This window comes from Macaca thibetana, chromosome 14 (genome assembly GCF_024542745.1).
Source record: "Macaca thibetana thibetana isolate TM-01 chromosome 14, ASM2454274v1, whole genome shotgun sequence".
Taxonomy (NCBI): Eukaryota; Metazoa; Chordata; class Mammalia; order Primates; family Cercopithecidae; genus Macaca; species Macaca thibetana.
In genome coordinates, this window is record NC_065591.1 from 45,382,363 (window position 1) to 45,406,263 (window position 23,901).

At 46.3% G+C, this 23,901-nt stretch overlaps 1 protein-coding gene across 10 annotated transcripts in view; it reads right to left on the bottom strand.

Moving 5' to 3' along the window:
• Positions 1–23,901, bottom strand: part of NAV2 (neuron navigator 2) — a 766,628-nt gene that overhangs the window by 16,347 nt on the left and 726,380 nt on the right. For 8 of the 10 annotated variants that reach the window (XM_050755340.1, XM_050755338.1, XM_050755335.1 and 5 more), the window contains 9 exons: positions 22,247–22,419; positions 14,111–14,264; positions 12,773–12,935; positions 11,941–12,041; positions 9,411–9,506; positions 7,431–7,599; positions 3,641–3,876; positions 1,384–1,538; positions 1,075–1,146 (listed from right to left, as the gene is read on the bottom strand). In XM_050755340.1, coding sequence (XP_050611297.1) covers positions 1,075–1,146; positions 1,384–1,538; positions 3,641–3,876; positions 7,431–7,599; positions 9,411–9,506; positions 11,941–12,041; positions 12,773–12,935; positions 14,111–14,264; positions 22,247–22,419 — 1,319 coding nt within the window. Of the gene's footprint in view, positions 1–1,074; positions 1,147–1,383; positions 1,539–3,640; positions 3,877–7,430; positions 7,600–9,377; positions 9,507–11,940; positions 12,042–12,772; positions 12,936–14,110; positions 14,265–22,246; positions 22,420–23,901 lie in introns of those variants that run through there. The other 2 variants (XR_007719073.1, XM_050755341.1) reach the window with 2 other exon arrangements.

A 23,901-nucleotide genomic window follows, 5' to 3' on the forward strand; every position in this document is an offset into this window, starting at 1 on the left:
CAGGCCATAGGGAGCTGGAGTTACTGAAGGACTTTAAGCACGAGAGTTCTATGGTCAGATGTGCACTCTAGAATGCTCACTCTGGTCTGGCTGCCACAGTGTAGAGGATTGGCTACAGGGTGCAGGGGGGAGGCTGCAAGCAGACGTACTGACTAGGTGATGGCAATGGTGTGCTGGGTGATGATGGGGCAGTGATGGGGGGAAGAGGAGGACGATGGACTTCAGGGATAGTTAGGGGAAAGCATGAACAAGACCAGGACAGCCTAAATGCAGAGGTGAGCCATGCTCTCAGGGTGCTGGAGGAGTCAACATTTCTCTAGTAATTACATTCAGACCCACTTTCAATAGATCTCCCTCAGAGATACCTGCAGAATGGCCAGTGGAAATGAGCCGGGGGTCCCAGCCCAGGAGACAGCTTCACATCCACCTCTAAGGACCCAGGCAGGAGAGGTGAAGTCAACTGAGATTCATTATACGGGGAAGGGGTGTTTGGCGATGTCAATCAGACAGTAATGCAACCTAGCACAACCGAGGAGAACAGTCCCTCCCACACCCTGGCCGTGAGAGAGCACCAGCATGGTGCTGTGGCAGCAGGGCAGGGAAGACGAGCTGGCAGGGAGTCACAGCAGCTGGGACTCGAGGGCCCACAGGCCCAGCTAGGTGGGGACGTTTTAGGTAAAAGCTGCCATTGCTCATGTTCACTTGGGACAGAGAGACGCCACTGGTAACAAGAGGGCAGCAGGGTCACCTGCAGTCCCTTCCAGAGCTGCCCCTTTGACCCTGTGACAGCAGGACTCAGAGGCAGAGACTTGAGTGCAAGTTCCACTCTGCCACTGACCAGTGTGTGACCTCACCCAAGTCACTGAAGTCTCTGGGCCTCAGTTTCCCCATTTGTAAACGGAGAGTGGTAAATGTAATTACTTGAGGCTGAAGTTAAAATTAAATGGATTAAGCTGAGAAAAATGCTTAAGTAGCGTACAACGCATACTCAACGCAGGCATCTCTACTCGCGCCATCTTGCTTTCCCTCTTTGTGATTCCATAGGGTAACTGGACAAGGGAAGGGAAAACTGACCTGAAGTTATGGTGAAGCTGCAGGTTGGGAGTCGAAGAGGTAGCCTGGTTCATTGTGCCAATTATGTAAGGGCTGTGGGTAAAATAAAAGAAAGCTGTGAGTTCAAGCCAAGCTAGAGAACAAGGTGGTCACAGAGGCCCGCGGCCCTGTGCTTCTAGGCCGGTGGACAGCTAGCCGCCTCCCCCTCCCAACCCTGTGTGTGTGCACGGCTTCACTCCCACACCGGCCCTGGGCCGCCTGTGTGCACAGTGCCCCATAAGGTGGCAGCACTCTCTCCCGGGGGCTATGAGGTCCAGAACCAGCCTTTACCATTTGTGGTACTTGCAGTTGAGCAGCCCGTTGAAGATCTCGCCCAGAGAGCTCACGTGGTGTAGGTTGTCCAGGATGATGACGAGGGGCATGTCCACAGCATTGTTCTCACTGTTGCACTGGTCAGCAAGGTTGGACAGGTACTGGCGCAATTCCTATGGTGGCCAGGAAGGCCGAAGGAGAACAAGTTGGTGAATGTACTCAGTGAAGACACACTGCTCAGGGTCTTTGCCTCACCCAGGCCAGTGGAGGCGGAAAGGCCCTTCATGATGCTGCGCTGTGAACACATTCCGGGTGTCTGCCTATTACAGGGCATTGGCTTGGTGCTCAGGGGATGCAGAGTGGGCATGGGATGAGTTAGGACTGGGTCCTGCCTTACAGTCAGTATTCACCCAGTGACTGAAAACCTTGAGCCTGGGGTAAAAGCACAGCACTGTGCTCTGTATGTATGTGGCCTGAGAGCTATATACACAGAAGCCCTCTACACATCAGAGCAGCAGAGGAGCCAGACACACACTTAAGTCAGGCTGAGAAGTGCTGTGGCAGACACAACACACAGCACAGGGGAGATGAGTCTACATGCACCGGGCTTGGGGAAATCCTGCTGAAAGGGCAGGCTTTGGATTTAACCTTGGCGAATGGGTGGGGCATTGGCTTAGCAGGGACTAGAACACAGCCCTGCATGCCTGGGGTAAGGGATGCATGTCAAAAATGGAAGAGGAAGAATAATGGTGCATCTGTGGAAAAGGCTGAAATGGCAAGGTAAGGAGCTGGCAGAGAACCTACGATGGCTGCCTGCCATTACTGTCATCATCATGATAGCTGGCATCACTTAGAGACAGGCAGGGCTTTAAGAGCCTTACACACCGGAACTTCTGTAGTCCCACAGTAACCTAGAAGTGAGTAGTATGATTACCTCCATTTTACAGATGGAGAAGCTGAGGCATGGTACGATCGGGTGCCTGGCCTGAGAGTGCACAGTGGGTAAGCAGTGGGCATGGGTCAGACCTGGGTTCCTGCTCCAGTCAGTATCTTCACCACACTGGCCTGTCTTAGATGCCAGCCTGCTTGCTCAGGGGCTAACATCTTCTCCCTCTCCTACCAGCACCCACCCACCCTGGGCCTCCATTTTAAGTCAAAATATGACTTGTTAGCAGTAGAAAAAGCCCACCTTTTAAAGTGACTGGTTCTTTTAGTCCCTCTTCACCGTGATCTCTGGGCCCCAGGCAGGTGGCTCCCCATACCTGCAGAGCCTTCACTTACTGGTCCCAGGAGAAGTTCCCTAACTCACACAAAGGCTCTCAACAGAAGGGCTCTGGGTACATCTCTCTTGTCCTGCACCTACATCAAGTTACTTGGGGAGCTTGTAGATGGTGCAGCCATCTACAACCTAGGGAAATAGACCATCAAGCGAGGTCTAGGAACCTGTGTCTTCAGGCATACCAGGTGATCCTTAAGGCCAAGGAGTCATTTCCAATCCACCTTTGATCCTCAGGCCCCTTTGCACAGGGCCAGCTAGAGTCAATTATCCATCAGTGCTCACTAATGCATGAATGAACCGGTCTGAGAAAGCACTTTCCAACTCTCAGCAGGGCCCAGGTCGGGCTCCATTCACACTGGTTTCCATTGCTCACTGTGAAGCAGGATCCAACCTATTTGCTGGCCACAGGGCTCTAGAGTCCAAGACTTTGACTTGAGCTTCAGTTCTACCACTTAGTACCATCTGAGTGGTTTTAGGCGCAGGACCAATCTGCTTCAAGCCTCTGTTTCCTTCTCTGCAAGATGGGGATGGTGACAACTACTCCCTTGAAGGTATTGCTGCGAGAAGGTGTTTGCTGGCGATGGGGCAAGCAGTCCATAAATGTGGGCTTCTATTGTTTTTATTATTGTGATTTTTGTTAATGGTGTCATTATTGTTCCAAACATATTTTACTTTGGAAAATCAGTAACACCCAGTACACACATAACTTCTTGGTAAACTGCAACAGATGTATCTTGCATAACATTAAAGAACTACCAGGACTGAGCATCATAAATGAGCTCGATCGGCTTAACCACAGATGGAACTTCCTACTGGGAGGATCGGAGTGGAGCCTTCCTTTCTGCTAGCCCCCTCTGGATCTCCTTCACTGGGCTTTCTAAAACCATCCAAGGAGAGCTGATAGGAAATATTGCTTTCCCATCAGACACTAGCCTGATGATATCATCAGTTTCGAAAGGGCCTAAAAATACAGCAGACTCAGAATGACCTCCTCACCTTGCTGGACTTATGGTCCACGTTAAAAGTGGCGATAACCCCGTCTGTCAACTCCCGTCCCTCTCGAAGCACCATATACTCAGACAGCCGGTTGGCCAGGTAGGTTTTCCCAGTGCCGCTGGGGCCAGAGAGAATGATCCGACGGTGCTCTATCAGGAGGGAGACGTAGCGCTGCAGGATGGGCTTGGGAATCAAGGACTCAAACACCAGTGAGTCCAGGCTGTTTTCTGCGAGCCCTGCATTTGGGAGAGACAGGAAGCGTCTGAAGTCCTGTAGAAAAGGTAGCTCTCTGTGCTTGCCTAACTGGGACTGCCAAGACCTGAGGTTATTCCTTTCCTCGGCAGTCTACTCACCTGAGATTCCTGCACACCCAGGGACACTGGAAGCTGACAGCAAAGTGCTGCTGCTCTAGGAAGTCACCTCCCTGTTCATCAATGCCACATGCTTCTGCCTCCTGTCTTGGCTACCTTCCCAGACTCAAACTCACCTTGAACATTTGGGCTCTCAGTCCCCATCTGTCCTCTGCAGAATTCATAAGGCTCTGGGCTCTTTTTGCCTGTCTGGATTTACTATACTTACTACACACACACACACACACGCACACCTCTACTATACACACACACACATACACATATATACATATATATATATTTACTATACATATGCTATGTATACTATACCTATGGCATCTGCCCAAACCAAACCTGAGTCCTGTCTATCACAACCCTGAGGTTGCCTCTTCACCCTGCTCCCTCCCACATGCCAGGTACCACTGCTATCCACACTAAGACGTGCCATGAAGGCAACAGCACTTTTGTTTTTAAAAGGAAGAAGAATGCAAGGCGGGATCATTTGATTCTGGAATGTGAATACTGGCAGACCTAGCCTGAAAGCCTGAAATATTGTTAGCTGGGACTCTTGGTCCTCAACAACATCAAGTGGAAACTTATCCTTTCCCTTTCCTATCTGGGACAATGTCATCAATCAAGGTGGTTGGCTTCACAAGAGGTATCTTTTGGATACTGTCTCTAAGAGAAGATCCATCCAAGGTTGGCTGTCCAGAACCTCAGGTCATTGTTTAAAAGCCACTCTCAAGAAACCAGCAGAATTAATGAAAAGTAAACTGAAGAGTATTTACTGTTTTGTAATAGCAAATTCCTTCTACATACTCAGTCACTGCTAGCAGATACCCCCAAAGCATCTATATGTTTGTTTCCAGTCTTCCCGCAATCACGTAACCCCTAAATGCAGTGACTCTTCCAGAATGAACATGACAAAGGCCCCCAGATACCTTATCTGCTAGGGACAAGTCTAACATTTTCCTGCTACTGAGCTTGATGTAGCGTACACTTGCTCAAACCTCAATGCAAAGTATGGAGTGCAGGGTCTCTACATTTAATATTAATAAACACAGGAAAAACCCACTAGAACACCCTCTCTGTACATATATACTGCTCTGTTTCAGTCTTCTGCCGTAAACCCCACAGGGAGTGACTATTTTGCCGATGAGCTCACTTCAGGAAATGCAAAGTTGAACCCCCTTCCCCTGGTACCACTGAAGTGAATCACTGCAGCTCAGACAACTCTTTCAGCTCAAATCTTTGAGTGGTTTTTAGTGCCTTGAAGTCATAAGTTTTAAGTACTTTAGGAAAGAGAAGAGTCAGGTATCACTGAAAAATAAACCGAGCTGATCCCTTGAGGTGCTGAAACTTGATGTGTTGGCAGCAGCGACGGATCAGGGTCTGCAGTGGGGTGGCACGCTCCATAGAGGCAAGTGGTCTTGTTACTTTCTAGAGAGGCTTGGCCTGGTCTCAGCAATAGGCCATTCCTTTTACCCCTCAGTCCCTTGTAATGCTCACCTGTAAAACCAGCAAGTGAACAAGGCACGCTTGGCAGGAGGGATGAAATGCAATTTGAACCCAGGACATAAAAGGCTCTCCTGAAAGGGTTCTTGTTGAGGACGATCGTTCCAGTGTGTCTGGTACTCCTTCCTGCTTCCCCTCATGGTAGAACTCTTCTTTCCCATGGGGAGCTCATTCCTGGTGGTTCAAGTGGAACCAATCCAGCTCCTCCATCCACCCAAAGGGACAGGCTTGTGAGCAGGCTCGGACAAATCCTCTCCCTAGTCACAATGACCAATTCAGTGACGGGCCTTTGACTTATAGTGGGCCAGAGTCATCCCTAGGAATTATCTGTTACATTTTTCCCCAAATCCCTCTTTCCTTCAGGTTCCTAAGCTAGAAGAAGGAATTGGGCTACGAGGGGCCCTTTCATCAACCACGTGCAAAGAGTTCAATAAATAAGCACAGCCGTGACGGGCAACGCTGAGGCAGGCCTTGTCCTGATTCACTGTCTGAGCACCTGGATCCAGCTGTGCTTGAGGTATGCTCCTGCATTGCCCAGGGCCATGAGCCCATACATTTCCTTTTTACCTGTAGCTACTTTTGAGTCTGTTTCTGTCACTTATAGCCCAAGGGCACAATTGTGGCATTTCACTTGCCAGCAGGAGAAGGCTGTGTGAGGCTCAAGCAGTATGTACCACTTGCCACCTGCAGAGCAAGATCTTAATTCCTGCTGATGGAAAATGGTGGGGTGCTTCTGGAAACTCTACCAACCAAGAAATACATCTTGTGTCAAACAACTGCAAAACTGCAGTCAAGAGGAGGGCCTTTCAGGGAAGAAAGAAATGGGACAACACAAAGAATGAGCCTAGTACGATATTTATGAAAGTCTATATTCAGGTGATCCATAACATATAGGAAATGATGCGGTTTTACAATCAAATAAATTTGGGACAGATTGGATTAGACAGCCTTTTTTTTTTTTTTTTTTTTTTTTTTTTTTTTTGAGATGGAGTTTCACTCCTGTTGCCCAGGCTAGAGTGCAATGGCATGATCTCGGCTCACCGCAACCTCCGCCTCCCACGTTCAAGTGATTCTCTGGCCTCGGCCTCCCTAGTAGCTGGGATTATAGACATGTGCCACCATGCCTGGGCAATTTTTTGTATTTTTAGTAGAGACAGGGTTTCTTCATGTTGATCAGGCTGGTCTCGAACTCCCGACCTCAGGTGATCCGCCTGCCTCGGCCTCCCAAAGTGCTGGGATTACAGGCGTGAGCCACCGCGCCCAGCCTAAACAGGCTTTTTAACAGCAGGAGTTAGGACACTGAATGACAGAGCCTTTGATGTACCAGTACACTCCTGTCCCCCAAACACAAATGCGGATAACGATGTAGCTTTCCAGAATTGCTTGGCAGTGAAGCTTTTTTTTCCTGAGTGAACTTTGTGGGCCTAGAGTTCTAGGGAATGCACTGGCCTGGGGCTTAATATCGCTAGGTAATGAGAAACCGGAAGCTCTAGCAGCACCATGCGTGGGCACAAGCTTTAGCAGTTTCATCAGGATGCTCAGAGTGACTCCTGCAGCCTATAGCAAGTCGTGGTTTTCCCATCTGTAGAATGGGATTGTGTCCAAAGCTTGCTGGCAAGAGTAATTCATCAGTATTGGTAAAGCCCTATTGCAACAGGGTTATTAAGATTCCATCATCTCAGAGTCATAAGGCTAATGGGATCTTTTGTTAGATAATTGCAGCAATAAACTAAAATGATTTTGTTTCCTAAGGTGGTTGAAAAAGCAAAAGACGGTTCAACTTGTGTAGAGTAACTGTTGGAAGGGAGAAAAGCAGCCCACAAACATATGCACAAACAAAACTGTGGCCACAAGTGCCTCTGCCAAGTCACAAAATGAAAACTGTAATTCCTGAAAGCTCCAACCTCTGCAACCAGCTCAATTACCTTTCACAGTCACTGAGATGGTTGTGTTCTCTCCAACCAGATAGCCACAAGGAAGCAGCTCCGGTGTTTCGGAAGTGTTGCTGCGCTTGATTTCTCCAATGCTGTAGCCAAGAACACTGTCTGAATTCAGCCCTAGCTGACTCACTGGGTCGACATGAATGATGTATTCCTGGAAAAAATAAAAAATAAAGACTCCATCAAAGATGTGGCTAAAATCTGCCCATGACTCATGTTTTCATTGGGTGATTTATGATCATCTTCTCTTCTTTCTCAGATGTCTGAGTTGAAATTGAGCTGTGGGATGAGGGGGAGAAGAACTGACTTTCTAAGGGGATAATGCCCAAGTACCACAGGCCTCTTAAAATACAGATTTATTTGGTTAGGAGTGGAAAAACAAAACAAAACAAAACAAAACCCTAACAAGGTTGTGAACGTTTAGTCTGGATGAACCAAGCACGGAAAAGCCAGGCTGCTTTCCTAAGTTCGGCTGAAATCTTGAAGACATCAGGGCCTGTGAATGGTGCTGGAAAATTCACGAAAAAGTAATTTTGACAGGAAATCTCTCTTCCATTCCCTTCTTTTGGCTCAAAGATCATACAAAGAGATTAAAATGCAGGCTGCTTGCAAAAGTCAGCTCTAGATCTTTGAGAAGGAAAATGTGTGTTTAATTTGGAAAGTGTTCCCTCTTAGTTGAGTGAACAAAAGGTTTTAGGTTAGTAAATGTAGAACTAAGGTCCATGTACTAGGAGGTGACTGCACAAGGACTTCGGTGGAATCCCAGTAATAGGCCTTACATGGTCTCATTTCCTCACTTACTATGATGCCAATGTGCCTCTTTTCAGCCCAAACTGGTATTCTAATCCAAGGATGTCCCAACTGCCCATCACCAGAGATATGTTTTTGGCCTAGGTAGGAGAATCGGTCCATCCTAAGCCATTCATACGTCTTCTCTGGTCTCATTTCTACAGGCTGGCTTACCAGGATGGGGAACAATCTCCAGTCAAAAAACAGAATTTTCTCCATATGAGGCTACTTGGATCTAGCTATTAGAAAGAAACTACAGTGTACTATTAGGTTGTTGCAAAAGTAACTATGTTGGTGCAATCACTTTTGCACCAACGTAATAGTTAAGTTAGGAGTTGAAGTCAGACCAACTAACCTAGACCAACGTGGTCTAATTCTAGATCCATGACCTTGAAAAGCCCAACCTGACCCTCACTTTCTTCACCTTTAAATGGGGTAATATAAGGGGCTTGGCATAGTCTCTGGCACAAAAAACGTGGGCTACTATTACTACTCAGGGAATATGATTAATGAGCACTTATAATTGTTGACTTACTTCAGGACAATAGAAAAAATGTACCAAAAGCTTCCTTCAAATCACCATGTGTTTCAAGGTTCACCTTGGTACTCATTAGTTATTTATCCTGTGGCAAACACCCAATCTAATGATGTGATTAAAAAGAATAGAGAAATAAGTATGGCAACATCCTTGAGCCTGGCCATCGATCAGACATTAATGTCACTCATCAAACAAACCAAAGACTCTGAAGCGGTGGCACAGCATACCAGGCAAATCAGATCAAATCCCCCGAAATGAAGGCTAGAAATCTGATGTCTAAGCCCTGGCCACAGATTACATACTCCAAAACATATGTCCTAAGACACAATTCTAAGGTGAAGAGTTGGACATTAGCAATTCACTGTGAGAGGATCAAAGAGTTGCTCAAATCACACTCACTAGCTGGCCCACCACTGCAAAGGGCAGATGGAAAGAATTTTGCCGATCACCAGTCTGTACTTACCATCGTCCTTCCATTCCCTTGAGGGCCAGGGAACAAGTTCCAGCAACATAAAGATGTAGGGAAGGGCACAGGTCTGAGAAATGGCCAAGCTCAAGACATCAACCTCTCTTTGCCTCCCCAGGCCCGGATGCCCGTGTTAGGTATTTTGCTGTAGCCGCCATCTTGAAACACTTACTTTGAACAGCCGTCTAACCACCCCATCGAGCACATCCCACTTCGTCTTGCCACTAACTCCAATGCAGCCAATAAGAAAGAGGTGTGGTCTGGAATCCTAAGGGTAAGGAAATGTACACAGGTGAAAACCAGGTGGATCTTTTCTGACTCAGTTCAGCAGAGGACTCAGGTTGCCTTAGAACTCCGCCAATGGTTTGAAAGGGGAATAAAAGGCCTATTTGTATTAATACCAGGTATAACTTAGGTGGAAGTAATAGTCTTAATACCTTTCCCTGCTTTACTGCTAAAACAGCAGACCAAGAGTCAGGAAGAGAGGATTTCCTCTCTGGAATATGGAACCTTCTGCTAAGTAAATGTGTCAGACCGGGCATAAATCACATATTCCTTTTCCAGAACCCTCCACACCTGTCTAGCATCTTTGTCTTTTCAAACCTTGCTTACAAACTCACCTCTTCCAGGAAGACTTCAGTGATTAACCCCATCAGGCTCAGAGCTTAAACTGCTTCGGCAATTCTGTACATAACTTATATAATGATATATCCGGTACTAATTTATATTTAGTTTTAGGTATTTCTGTCTTATTTTTGCATATCAAGTTTATCTCCTTACTAGATCTTAAACATTGCCAGGACAAAATGTGTTTCTATTTTTTCTTCTTTCTTGTTTTTAAATAACATTTACTGTTTTTCTTCTTGTTAAAACTCAAAACGTGCAACTCAGAAAACTAATAAAACTCTGGGAAGAATACTCTCAATCTTTTTCTAACTCTTTTGCACCTCTGTTCACAGGGCTTTGCATAGTGGCAGCTAATGAGATCACACTGATAAAAGAAAAGCTGATAGAACATGCCATTCTATTGGGTTTTAAATACCTTACATGCTCATAAGGACGCAGAGTCAGGAGTGTGGTTGGGCAGGGGTGGGGGAGGTGACATATGGCAGCTAAGCAAAATCAGCAGAGAAAAGAGCACCAGTCTTGCAGTGAGATGATCTGACCCAACCACTTGTCCCTGGCCTCAAATAAGTAACGCTTGGGGTCTTGAGTTTCTTAATTATACAATGAGGATAATAATCCCTGGTCAACCAACCTCACCTGGACACTGTAGTGATGCAGAATAATATAACTTTTGAAGGTGACTTGTAAACTTTTGTAAAATGTATGCTCTATCTGTTCATATTGACAATCACTAGAATAAACAGTCCACAAGGTACACCTGCATTTACTATAAGACTGAGTGTCCCAGCAGGGCATGGTGGTTCACACCTGTAATCCCAGCACTTTGGGACGCCAAGGCGGGTGGATCACAAGGTCAGAAGTTCGAGACCAGCCTGGTCAATATGGTGAAACCCCGTCTCTACTAAAAATACAAAAAAACTAGCCGGGTGTGGTGGTGGGCACCTGTAGTCCCAGCTACTCGGGAGGCTGAGGCAGAAGAATCGCTTGAACCCTGGAGGCGGAGGCTGCAGTGAGTCAAGATCACACCACTGCATTCTAGGTGACAGAGCAAGACTCTGCCTCCAAAAAAAAAAAAAAAAAAAGAATGAGTTTCTCCTGATAGTCCATCACTCTACTAGCTACGTTTTGAAAATGGAACTATCTATTGTATCTTTCAAGGCTAGATGACGCTAATGGAAGTGCCAAAATCCTGAGCTTACCCCCTATTGTGAGGCTAGCAAGCCAGCCACAAAGTGGAATCCCCTAAGAAAGTTCTGGCTGTACAAGCTTTGTTCTGCGGGTTCGCTAGCTGTCTGAAACTACAATAGCATGTTGGCTAGAAATACTAAGAAATAACAAACAAAAAACACAAGGGAAATTGAAATGGTGACTCATGAGGCCTTTCCACATTTATTCGAGAAATAGTCATTCAAAGCATCACTGGGCTTTAATCACTGGCTAAAATTCAACTTTCAATGTCAACTCTAGCCCCCACCCCAAAAGAGTCTCTGGCAGTGGTATAGACTTTGGAAGTGAACAGAAACCATACTAGGAAAACTCAGATTCTCCAGCCTTGGTGAGTCAGGATGCCCCACCAGCTCTATCTTCGGCCACCTGCAAGCTCCCAGGGCTTGGCATCTCCATCTCTTGATGTCTACCAAGATGTCTACTCTTGATGACTGATGACCGATAAAACTGGTGCTCTTGGTCTGCTGCATGTGGTCAGCTTATTTCTGTACCTTACATGCTAAATGTGCATAGCTGCCTCTGAAGTGCTTTGGGAATACATTACATTCAGAAAGGCCCTTTCCAATGGATGTTAGCGTTTAGTTAATTACATGGAAGTGAAACGTGGGACCATTTTTAGTATTCTTTATTAGACTTTCAAGCATACGAGAAAGGGAAATGCCATTCACACACTTTACTTGTGTCAAAATGCTGCAAGGGATTAATTATGGTTAGTTAAGAGAAGCGTTAGTAGTATTTCCAAATCACCTTAGGCTCTGAGGTGATACAGGTTTTACAATTAGATCACTAAGCTAGGTAGTTCTACCTGGGGGAGGGACAGGCAGAGCAGGGAAAGGGATCCAACTAACCTCCTTCCACTTCATTTCCTCCTGAAAGCTGACAACTATCTTAACATGCCTGCCTCCTTCCTTCCGAGCCGAGCATTCACCAGTGTCATCCAGCAACATGTCTGCGAATGGAAAACATCAACAGCCTTAGGCACATGGGGACAGCAAAGCCAGCTTCCTGACACCCCCGTTGCTGGTTGGCACAGCAGTGGGACAAACAGGTGTCAGGGTGCAGGGGGTGGGCGGGTAGGGGAAGAGGAGAGGGCAAAATGGAGAATGCAGTCACAGAAACCAATGGTGGACCAACCAAGGAACCAGCAGGCTGACAATGCACCTTGCCGGATGGAAGTGCGAGGGAGAGACTCAACCAAAACAACAGCAACAGCAGCATCATGGATACAAAATAAAAGCATCAGCCTTAATATGCTTACAAAGAAAACCTAGATTGTGTTCACTGATGGTTGTGCCAGCCTGGAATCCATCCTGAAGACAGGAAGATCATAGACCAAGCCACTGCCCCGACTGGGACCTGCTACTATGGGGTTTGTGTACAGCATTCAGCTTGCAGGTCAGCCTCTTAAAATGGATCAAACAGAACTCAGCATGGTGGGCGAGGGGATCCAAGCTCAGGGCTTGGAGAATTTGGGGTGCTGGAGCAAAGCATGAGAGCAGTCTAACGGCTGGGTTCATGTTGGTAGCAGACTCACACCCAGACACATACACACCCCAAGTGCACACACGCCTGTTGCCTCTCCGTTTGATCTGTTGGTCTGCTTATTTTGGGGTTCTCACTTAGAGATCAGGGTGCCAGCTCTAGGTCCAGTCCCGCCCCCAAACCCTGTAGGCCACTCACCCAGGCTGGTTGACTCAGTGAGGTTCAAGCTGTGCTGGGAGAGGCCCATGGACTGCCTTGGGGAGGCAGAGATGGACACTTGGGAAGGAGCCCGGCTGCAGCCACTGCCTTGAGACTCTGACTTCAGCCGATCATTCTCGGCTTTCAGCTTCTCTATTTCACTCTGCAAAGAGTAATGGGGAAGCTCACTTAGTAGGCAGAAGTAATGTGAACAAGATTTTTCTGAAGGAAGGATCTGAAAGTTCCCCGCAGAAACCAGGCTGGTCTCCCACCCAAGGTGAACAACACCCTCAGAGAGATTCAGCAGTGTTTGCTGCCCCTGCTGTAGACACGAGACATGCTGGCGGGGGAGGTCCATCCACTCAGAGAACAGGCCTTTGAAAAGACCTCTGAAATGCTTCCCAGAGTCTGCTGCTTGAGGATTAAGTAAAAAAGAGTCTTATGATCTAAGAGGTTTGTGCAACTCTGACTTTTACAGGCTTCTTTCCTGCAGGACTTCTCAGAACGTTTAATGAGTTCCTCTACGCCATGAATCGAACAGAGGCATATGGTGTGCAGAATTTTCCAAATATATTTGATCAAGGAGTTCTCCTTTCATGGAGCTTCTCACGGAATGAGTGTTTCAGGGAACTTCCTTTGGGAAAACTGACTCCATTAAGGTCCTGGCAGACTCCAGAGGTATCTTTCATTCTATGAATATTCATGAAGAACCTACAATGTGCAAGGCATTGGTGCTATGTCCAGAGAAAGGTATGCAAAAAGCCCAGAAGACCCAAATGTCTTCACTCCATGGCAGAAAGTGGGAGGGGCTGTAAGAACAAATCTACAAGAAGATTCAGATGAGGGCACTAACTCTCCAGCTGCAAGACTTGGACAGGCATCAGGCCGAGCATTAAGGGAAGGGTCTAACTTGGACGTGCAGAGGAATATTCCCAGTGGAGGGAACGATATGAAAGAGGGATGCAAAGATGGCAGTCAGCGACTCCATCTGGTTGGTGAGTAGATTCTGGGAAGAGGAGCTGGGGAGGGTGGTGTGGATTAACAGTGGAAAGGACCCTGTAGAAGGCCTTGAAGGCCAGGTGAAGGAGACTGCACCACATGCCACAGGCACCAGGGGAGTCACTAAAAGCATTATGTAAAGGAAGGGCATGGGTACTCTTATTCTTCCAAAAGATTGGTCTTTGAGCAATGTGTGGGAGGGAATGAAAAGAGATAGAGGCTGGGAAAGCGAGGGCTGCCACCAGATTCTGATGTAGCCCTTAGGGCTTAGTGGAGAGCAGCCTCTGGGAGCTCCTTCATAGACAGCCTTGAGCTCAGCCCATGCTACTGGGCTCTCACCTGCATCCTGTTCATGGCCTCCCGGAGCTGGTCTAGCTGGTGGGCAGAACTGAGAGCTTCTAAGCGGATGTCCGTCAGCTTCATCTCCTTGTCTCTCAACTCATTTCGGAGCTGCATGACGGTCTCAGCTTCACTATCCGTGCATTCTGAAATCCTAGGGAAAGAGGAATGTTACTGATGAAAGCAGCTCCTTTTAGTCTCCTATTGACCACTGGTGCACGTCAATCATCAGGTTTGTTTAGCAGTAACTATGAATAAGCAGCTGCCTGGTGCTTCCTGGAGGTGATAATACCAAAAACACCTGAAAACAGACTTTATTCCTTCTCTACATTCTTTTTTTTTTTTCTTCTTTAAATTGGTTTATTTAGACCACCGATGTTTAAAATCATTGTTAATATAGTTGGATTAACATTTACCATATTATTTTCAATTTGTTGTCCTTTTTCTTTGTTCATATTTTTTTCTTTCACTCTTTTCCTGCCTTTTGCGGTTTCACTTTTTAAATTTTATTTTTATTTTTTTTTAGAGACAAGATTTCATTCTCTACATTCTTTCTTTGCTGAGCTCGGGCAATCAGAATGGCTTTGGTGTGCCTTTCAGCAAAATTCCAGTAATACAGGGAGAAGCAGGAGCTGGCAAAAGGGAGTAGTAACCTTCCAGTTTGATACCCCCTCCCCCACCATGTGTACACAGCTGAGCTTCCATGACACCACGTGCCCTTGAGTTCCAAACTGACTCAGAGAAGCAGGGTCAGCTATCTGTTTTAAAGATTAGAAATTCCTTTGTTAAACAACTGAGGGGTGATTTTTATTTGCCAAAATGGGGATGAAACCTAAAGATATGCATGGAAGGTGTTAATCTGTTCCTGATCACATTCTGAAAACTCACTCCCCTAAAAATATCTAGACAGATCAACCTTTTTTAGTTCCCTCAGCCCCCACACTGCTTAACACACTCAGGGCAAGAAGGGAAACCTCTTCAGGGAGTTAGAGAACAGACGGGATGGTGTGATATGCAAGCCAAAGTTGTATCTGAAAACTCTGCAACAGCCTGGCTAATTGTCTTCTTTTCTCTGCTGCACACCAGGTCAAGGTCACCATGGGACCCTGTTGAGTTCCTCTTTCTGAAGTGGTGGTTCTTCTAGGCTAGGCTCCTTAATTACTTAGGTTTGCTCTCCAAACACCTGGCAAATTGGCACAAAGTAGAAGATCATAAAAGTCATGATGAATTGCAGCGTTAAGAAAGATAGTTCTCTTAAAAAAATAGTTCTGTGAGTTTCATAGATCTTAGCATCTGGGTTACTGGGTGATCCAGAATAGAAAGCTTTGACATTTCTTGGACTAAAGACAGAAAAACAACCCCAAACACCCCCATTCTCAAGTTCATAAAGTTACAAAGCTGAAGCCGATTATGTCTAAAGGAGATGATGAGCATGTGGTCTCTCCAGAAATAAATGATCACACGAGTCTGCTCTCCAAGACCCAAGCGATGGGTTTGGGGCCAAACAAAACCTGACCTGTAAAACTGGGTGAGGGTGTGGAACTTTTATTTCCCAAAGGAAAATGATTTATAAAATTGTTAAAAGAGATGAAATTATATTTCAGGGGAAGAAAGAACTGGAAGAAAAATTTAACACTTGAATAGTCAAATGTTTTTGTTGCTTTTTTCTTTTTTTTTTTTTTTTTTGAGACGGAGTCTTGCTGTGTCCCCCAGGCTGGAGTGCAGTGGCGCGATCTCGGCTCACTGCAAGCTCCGCCTCCCAGATTCACGCCATTCTCCTGCCTCAGCCTCCTGAGTAGCTGGGACTACAGGCGCCCACTACCGCGCCGGGCTAATTTTTTGTATTTTTAGTAGAGACGGTGTTTCACCGTGGTCTCGATCTCCTGACCTTGTGATCCGCCCGCCTCGGCCTACCAAAGTGCTAGGATTACAGGCGTGAGCCACCGCGCCCGGCCTGTTGCTCTTTTCTTGACCTGAACCTGAACTCTTTTGATTTGAGAGACACAGTAAAACCACCTTACGTTTTTAAAAGTTACCAGTCACCAAGGAAGATTTTTAGCTTCAAAATCTAATCCGAAAGAACTCCTGAAAATGATCTAATTATTTCCATCTCACACTTTTGAGAGACTAAAGCCAATAGATTTAGGATGAAAAGGGTGAGAGAGAAATGTCTTTAGAATTTGCAACATCCTTTCTTTCTCAGCTCTCTGTACTTTGAATAGACTGTGGTTTGTGAGGTTTACTAATAGAACCATGGTTTTTTTCTTTCTTTTTTTTTTTTTTTTTTGCCTTGGGAGGTTTGCAGGAGGAGCTTGCAAAAACTGGTTCTATCTTGAGAAGACTATATTTCTTGGTTTAAATGGAGTGTAAAGTCTGAACAAAATTCCACTGTTATCTCCTGTCTTAGCCAAATCATGTCCTACACAAATCTTGAAGGCTCAGATTCACTGCAGAGAACAGTCTGTTCTGGCTCACACCATGTGAGGCTGGTCTGTCCAGCAGTCCACGACAAGGCACCTTGCTCAAGTCATCTTCACCCGATCGGCACCCTTTTCCCAGAAAGCGCTCAGCAAGAGAGAAAATACCTTCTTGGCACTCACTTTGTGGAACATATCACATGGGTTACTTTGCAGAGCTTGGCTCAAACCCTTGACTATACAAATGGCAGCAAACTGAAATGAAGAAAGTCTGTGTTGGGAGGACTTTGTCCCCTGTGCTCCTCCAGAATCAACCAGCTCTCAGAAACACACAATGAGGCCTCATGAGATGTCCTATAATGTAGACATGATGTTGAAAACACATTCTTGGCCGGGCGTGGTGACTCATGCCTATAATCCCAGCACTTTGGGAGGCTGAGGCAGGTGGATCACCTGAGGTTAGGAGTTCGAGACAAGCCTGGCGAACATGACAAGCCTGGCGAACATGGTGAAACCCTGTCTCTACTAAAAATACACAAATTAGCTGGGTGGTGTAGCTGTGGTGGCAGGGACTTGTAATCCCAGCTACTCGGGAGGCTGAGGCAGGAGAATTGCTTGAACTTGAGAGGTGGAGGTTGCAGTGAGCCAAGATCGCACCACTGCACTCCAGCCTGGGATGCAAGAGCGAAACTCTGTCTCAAAAAAAAAAAAAAAAAAAAGAAAGAAAACACATTGTTTTGCAGCAGCCTTAACTAAGCTTTAGTCCCTAATCCTAATGCCCAAGACAGAGCCTTTTCCCCTAGGTCCTTCCCTGACTAGACTTAGGCTATATCACTGATAATTTCATTTCACTTAACATGTTACCTCTGCTTGGCTGCCAGCTCCTTGGGGACCAGAGTTATTCTCTGCATCATTTCTGGCATCTGATCACATTGACATAATGGGTACCTAACAAATGCTTATGGAATACCTAAACAAATGGGCTAGGCATTTGAAGTATATTATTCCATTTCCTTTGTACATTACTCACTCCATGAAGAGGTACTGTAATTATCTCCAGTTTTAAAATGGGGAGGCAGAGACATGGAGACAAACAGGTCCAAGACTGCACTATTTAAAAATGATAGAGGCAGGTTCAAACCTGGCAGGACTGCTTAGCTCTAGAGCCTGTGTTCCTGAACTATACCCACTAGGCGCTCAATACATGCTTGTCCACTTCATATACTGCTTACCGAAGCAATCTCATGTGTGTTTTTTCCTACTCAGTCCCTTAACTGTGATTCAAGCCTTTTTCCACTGTCTTGTCCACAGTCAGGGCTGGTGGCATACCTAATTTTAAAATGCCTCGAGTGTGGGAAAACGTTGCCTTACCACAACTACCATTCCTTTCGCCCACAGATTGGGGAATTTCCTAAGCCCAACTCCTCTGCCTTTGCTTTTGTCTTTGAACTCCCTCTCACATCTAGATTTGCACATTCTTACAAACCCTTCAAGGTTGGAAATAAGCATTTGCTCTCAGCCTACCCTTTGGAAAACGAGACCAAAAACAAACATCTCCAGTGTGCACGGATGCTGTGGAATGTAAGAAAAGGGCTGGGGAGCCAGGAGTCAACCCCGCCCGATTCCTCTGGGGAAAATGGCTTGGAGGATAGTTCTGTCGTGGTCCTGCACAGCTGAGTGCATCGCCGCCTCTCTCTGCTCATCTTACTTGGCCGCCCAGCAGCATCTGGCCCTGTTCCTACTCCCTCCAGCAACCATTTCTCCTCTCTGCTCCCGGGTTTCCTCCCACCTTGCTGGCCGGCGTCTTTAACTCCCTCTTTCTGAACTTAAAATATCGGAGTGCACTAGAGCTCAGTCCTCTTGACCTCTTGTCCTCGTGCCCTCTGATCATCTTTGTCTTCATTCAACCCCTTGGAGAACTCTTCCAGTTATCCAGCTTTCAACACCACCAACGAGTCTGTGTCACCCAAATCTATACCTCTAGGAAGTCCAGGCTGGTTGACCTGGATATGGATGTCTGCTGGGCATCTCGAATTTAATGTAACCAAAGTAGTGCTCCGACTCCTCACTCTGCCCTCATCTGTGTCTCCCACTCATCTCAGGTACTCAAGCTGTAAATCTAGGAATATCCCAGGATGGCTCTCCTCTTTCCCTTGCACTCACATCTGATCTATCACCATACGCTGTTAACTTTTCTTCAAGAATATATCCTAAATCCATCCAGGACTCACCACTGTCATCAGTCGCTCCTTCATTCCACCAAATATTTGAGTGCTTGCAAAACCAACAGAGTACCTACCTCCACGGAGCTTCTACTGTAGATCTGGGGTTGGGGTTGGGGACAGAGAACAAATAATCAAGGAAAACCTCTATGTCAGGTGTCCGGGGGCAACATGTGCAATGGGGAAAAATGAAGCAAGGGCAAAGGGACCATGGGGAGCACTGGGTCGTGGCGGAATGTTGGTTTATGCAAGTGAATGGGCAAGGCCTTATTCATTAAGTCACACTGAGCAGAGACCTAAGGAAATAAATATCTGCGGGAAGAGTGTACCAGGCAGAGGACACAGGAAGGGCACAGGACTTGAGGTGGAGAGTGTGATTGGAATGTTCAAAGAACAGTGGGCCAGTGTGGCTAGGAGGCCCTAGTGATCTCCCTTCCCCATATTCCTTACATACGGAACAGAGACTGATCTTTGTAAATTCAGATTATCTCATATTCCTGTTTCAAACTCCACCACACCCACCTATTATACATGAAATCGGATGCGAATTCACTTCAAAGCCTTGCATGTTCTAGGCCCTCACTATGTCTGTGGCCTCTTCGCATATGTGGGAAGTCACACTGTCCATCCCTCTCTCTCTTCAGACACTCAAACCTGTTTCTACATTAGGCTCCTTGTGTTATTTATTTCCTGGGTCAGGAAGACTGCCCTGCTCACTGGGAGGCTGCGGGGGCAGAGGCTGCTGTGTGTTCACGAAAGCCCATTTCCTCCTTCACTTCCTCCCCTGCAGGTGGCATGGCTTTGAGTCCTGGTCAGTGGACTGTGGGAAGAGGTGACGTAAGCCTCTTCCAGGCCTGGTCCTTAAAAACCCTCCTGCAGGCTCCTCTGTACTCCCCACACCCCCACGCCCACTGGCTGGACACAGAACACTGAGCAGAGGACTGGGCCCTGTGGATGGCGGGGGCCTTATTGTCTACATCACTAGAGGACAGGCCACCTGCCGACTAGGACTATCTGCATTGGGTTTGGAGTGAGCAAGAAATACACAGTCATATGTAAAGCTGCTGAGCGTCGGGCTGAGTTTGTTACAGCAGCTAATGTTACCCGCTGAAACTAACCCAGTGGCTCCCCCGGCATGCAGATTCAGCTGAAATGTCACCTACTCAGAGGGCTCTTTCCTGACCACCCCATCTAAAGTTGCTGCCAAGGCACTCTGTATCTCAGCACTGTTTTAATTCACAGCATTAGCCCTTAGAACTCTCTAATTTTCCTAGTTTATTCAGGATTTATTTGTTTAACATTCATCTCCTCTCTTGGTATACAGGGTCCATGAGTAGGAACTTTGTCTTGTACTCTGTCGTAACCACAACTGAGAATGGGGCCTTCAGAGTGAAAGTTCAGGAGTGGAATGAACTATACTATGTCATGTCTCCACTAGTATTTACTCTTCTCAGGGGTGGAGAATCTGTTCAACTTTTTTTTTTTTCTTTTAAATAGAGACATGGTCTCACTCTGTCACCCAGGCTGGAGTGCAGGGTGATCAGAGTTCACTGCAGCCTCAAATTCCTGGGCTCAAGTGACCCTCCTACCTCAGCCTCCCAAGTAGCTGGGACTACAAGCATGCAACACCATGCCTGACTGATTAAAAAAACTTTTTCTGTAGAGACAGAGTCTCACTATGTTGACCAGGCTGGTTGCCAACTCTTGGCCTCAAGCAATCCTCCCTTCTTGGCCTCCCAAAGCGCTGGGATTACAGGTGAGAGTAACTGCACTTGGCTTGGTTAATATCTTTTTGGTCTCTTCAGAACATCTGGAATAGTGCTCTGCTCAGGTTGCTATATAAAAAGTTTAAACCAATAAATAAAGAAGACATGATGAATTCCTTTTTCTCCTGGTCAGGAGACAACTGAGTTGGGATGCTTTGGGATGATGGCATGTGTGACAGTCACAGGCAACTTGTTCTTTACTCCTTCCTTAGGCACTCTGCAGATGGAGGAGGACACACCCTCTCAGTCATTTGTCTAATTCTTCACTCAAAATAACACAGACCACTGGGCTGGGCACTACAGGGATAAACCGAAGTCCAGTCCCTCAGTGTCCTTTTTCCTTCCTCCATTCAATTTTACCCTCACCCATAACAGTAGGAAGTACACATCCCTGTGGCTACCTCTTACTAGGGTGCTCCCCAAAAAAACAGGAATTGATCATCTAACTCAGTAAAGTAGAGACCCTGACAGGGCCATGTTTCAATAATGGGTGAGGTTGCTTAAAAGTCATAACCCCGGTTGGGTGTGGTGGCTCATGCCTGTAATCCCAGCACTTTGGGAGGCCGAGGCAGGTGGATCACCTGAGGTCAGGAGTTCGAGACCAGATTGACCAATATGGTGAAATCTCGTCTCCACTAAAACTACAAAAATTAGCCAGGCGTGGTGGCATGCACCTGTAGTCCCAGCTACTCGGAAGGCTGAGACAGGAGAATTGCTTGAACCCAGGCAGCAGAAGTTGCAGTGAGCCGAGATCACGCCACTGCACTCCAGCCTGGGCAACAGAGCAAGACTCCATCTCAAAAACAAAAACAAAACAAAAAAAAGGTCATAACCCTACTATCCTCTGTTTCCTCTCTTCCACTTCCATGCAGTTGGTGTGCTACAAAGACCTGGCCTCTGAATAGGCTGATTTTGCCTGTATTCCCTCTACCCTTCTGGTAAGCCGCTAAGGCAGGGCCTTAGGACACTTATGCTATCTTCAGTGGGCTGGCTGGTTAAGTGGACTTAGGGTCAGCTCCACAGACCTGGCCCCCTGAGAATGAAGAAAGAAGGAACAGGATGGAAAAGGTCCTTCATGCATAGTATTTAACTTGACCCTCCCAAGAATCCAGTGAAGTAGATATAATGAACCCTATTTTTACTAGTGAGGAAACTGAAATTTATACAACCAAACTTCTTTCTCTAACCCTATCTCAGTGGCTGTCCTGACCCTGGCCATGACTTCCCTCTTCTCCCAGGCACTGTCTCATCTCGCTGATAACTTTCCTTGCAGACTACCTGTGCTCTAGTTCTTTAATTCTAGACCTGGTATACCATGGTCTCAAAAGAAATTCAGCCCTACTGGGCAGGGCCAGCCTTTCTTACTGCTGCAGGAAGCAAGCTCCTTATATCAATTTATCTTGTTCAATTCTTAGGGCTGGGATACAAACACAGAAACCAGTATCCCAAATTGACCTTCCATAAAGGTATGGAAACAAAGAGAACTTAAGTAACTTGCTTAAGGCCAACCAGCTAGTTACAGACATTGACATCACCAGAACGAAAACCTAAGTTTCCTTTCTCTTTCAACTTTCCCAGGCCTAAAGCATTGAAAGAACATGCACAGTCCTATTAAAGCAAAGCATAAAGGATCCCAAGGAGCAGATGTGTCATAACAGGACTCCTAGCCATTCCTATTGGAGAGGGTTCTCAGGGGCCAAAGATGTTATCTGACTAGACAGACAGACTTACAGAGAGTTGGAGTGAGAATTCCTCAGCAGTGGGGTGGAACCTGTGGACCCGTTGTGTGGTAACTTTGGTGAGGAAGGCAAAGAAGAATCCGTCATCTCCTCAATGTCTGAATGAGAGGACGCAGATTTGGGGGACTTCTTCTTCCCGAAAGCTTGCTTGAAGGAGCTGCGTAACTGAATATATAAGACTGTCAGTCTCGCAACGGGGGCAACCAATGCTTAGGCCTTGGCAAAACAGAGACATGCACACAAAAAAGCGATTAATTCTCCCATGTTTTTCCCCCACCAATGGAAGAAGTTCCCAAGAGCTCTTTTGAATCAGTGCATTAAGGGAAGAAGAGTTATCTGGTGTTGCCAGCTTGAGGGACTGCACCTGTGGGTAACATTCCATGCCTACTCTTGGTTCAAGACTAGATGCCAACAGCAAGACAGAGCCTGGCTCAGCAGATGGATGTTGGGAAGATGAGGTTACACAGCAACAAAGCAGGATGCTCGGACACGGTGAGGGATGTGGATGAGGTTAGTCGTATCAATGGATGGGTTAGCTTGGTATCTGATATTAAAGTCGGTCTTGCTTACCTCATTGACCTGCCAGAGAAAACGCAAGCAAAAATGGGGAAGGGGGAGGAAAAAAGACAATTTTTTAACAGAGAAAGCCAGTGACAGGGAAAGCTTCGGACTTTCAGACACAACAAGGCTAATAATAAACACCACACACAGGGGAGGTTTCCAGTAGGAGCACAAATCTTTAAAAGCATTGGGGTCATGTTCCTTCCTTCTGAAAGGGAATAGCAGGTTGGGGAGTCCTCTACAATTCCAGTTCTTCCAGCTTTGCCCTGTCTGGCTGAAATGGCTGCCTCCCACCTTCCTGTGCTTCTCATTCTCTTCTTTTCTCTTGTCAGTCACCTCTCTGTGCCTTAACTTTTTGGAGAGAATGTCTTCTTTTTTGAGCAATTCTAGCTTCACTGTTACACTGGCCCTGGATGGCTGCATAGCTCCTTAACCTATCCACTTAAGAGTTTCTGCTATTTGTGTATATAAGAAGATAATCGAATAAGCAGCAAATTAGCCGTCTCACTTGTTACTCAGAAAATGGTTATTTTAAAGAAATATATTAACCATATAGGGGGAAAAGGAACTAGTATATTACAGTTTCCCCAAATCACGAGATGGATCTGAAAATTCTTTTCCCCCTCCTCTGTTGCAGGAAATGGAGACCTAAACATTTTAATGAGAACATAAAGAATTAAAATGCAATGTCCTTTCTGAACGCCATAATCAGATTTTTCTAGGCCAAAAACTAATGTTTCATCTTGAAAAAAGCCCTTTTAAAAGTAATTTCCTTTTCCTAAAGTCTTTTTTCCTGGTGAAGATACATTCCAGGGGTTTTCTTAGCCATTGAAAAATTCAGGAAACAGGCCATTCTAAAAATTGATGAGATTTTTCTCCCATCAACAGGTTTCACCTATAATAAACCGCATGTCCAGCTTGTAGGCAAATCTAGATCCATTTCTCTCCCATTTCCTACTTCTGATCATATTTCCAGAGAGCAGTCACAGAAACAGAAGGATTAGGGACACAAGCCACCAACTGAAATCCTTGCCTCTACCTCTGGTGAAAAGCCAGGTGGAAGAGGAGATTCCGAAGATCAGACAG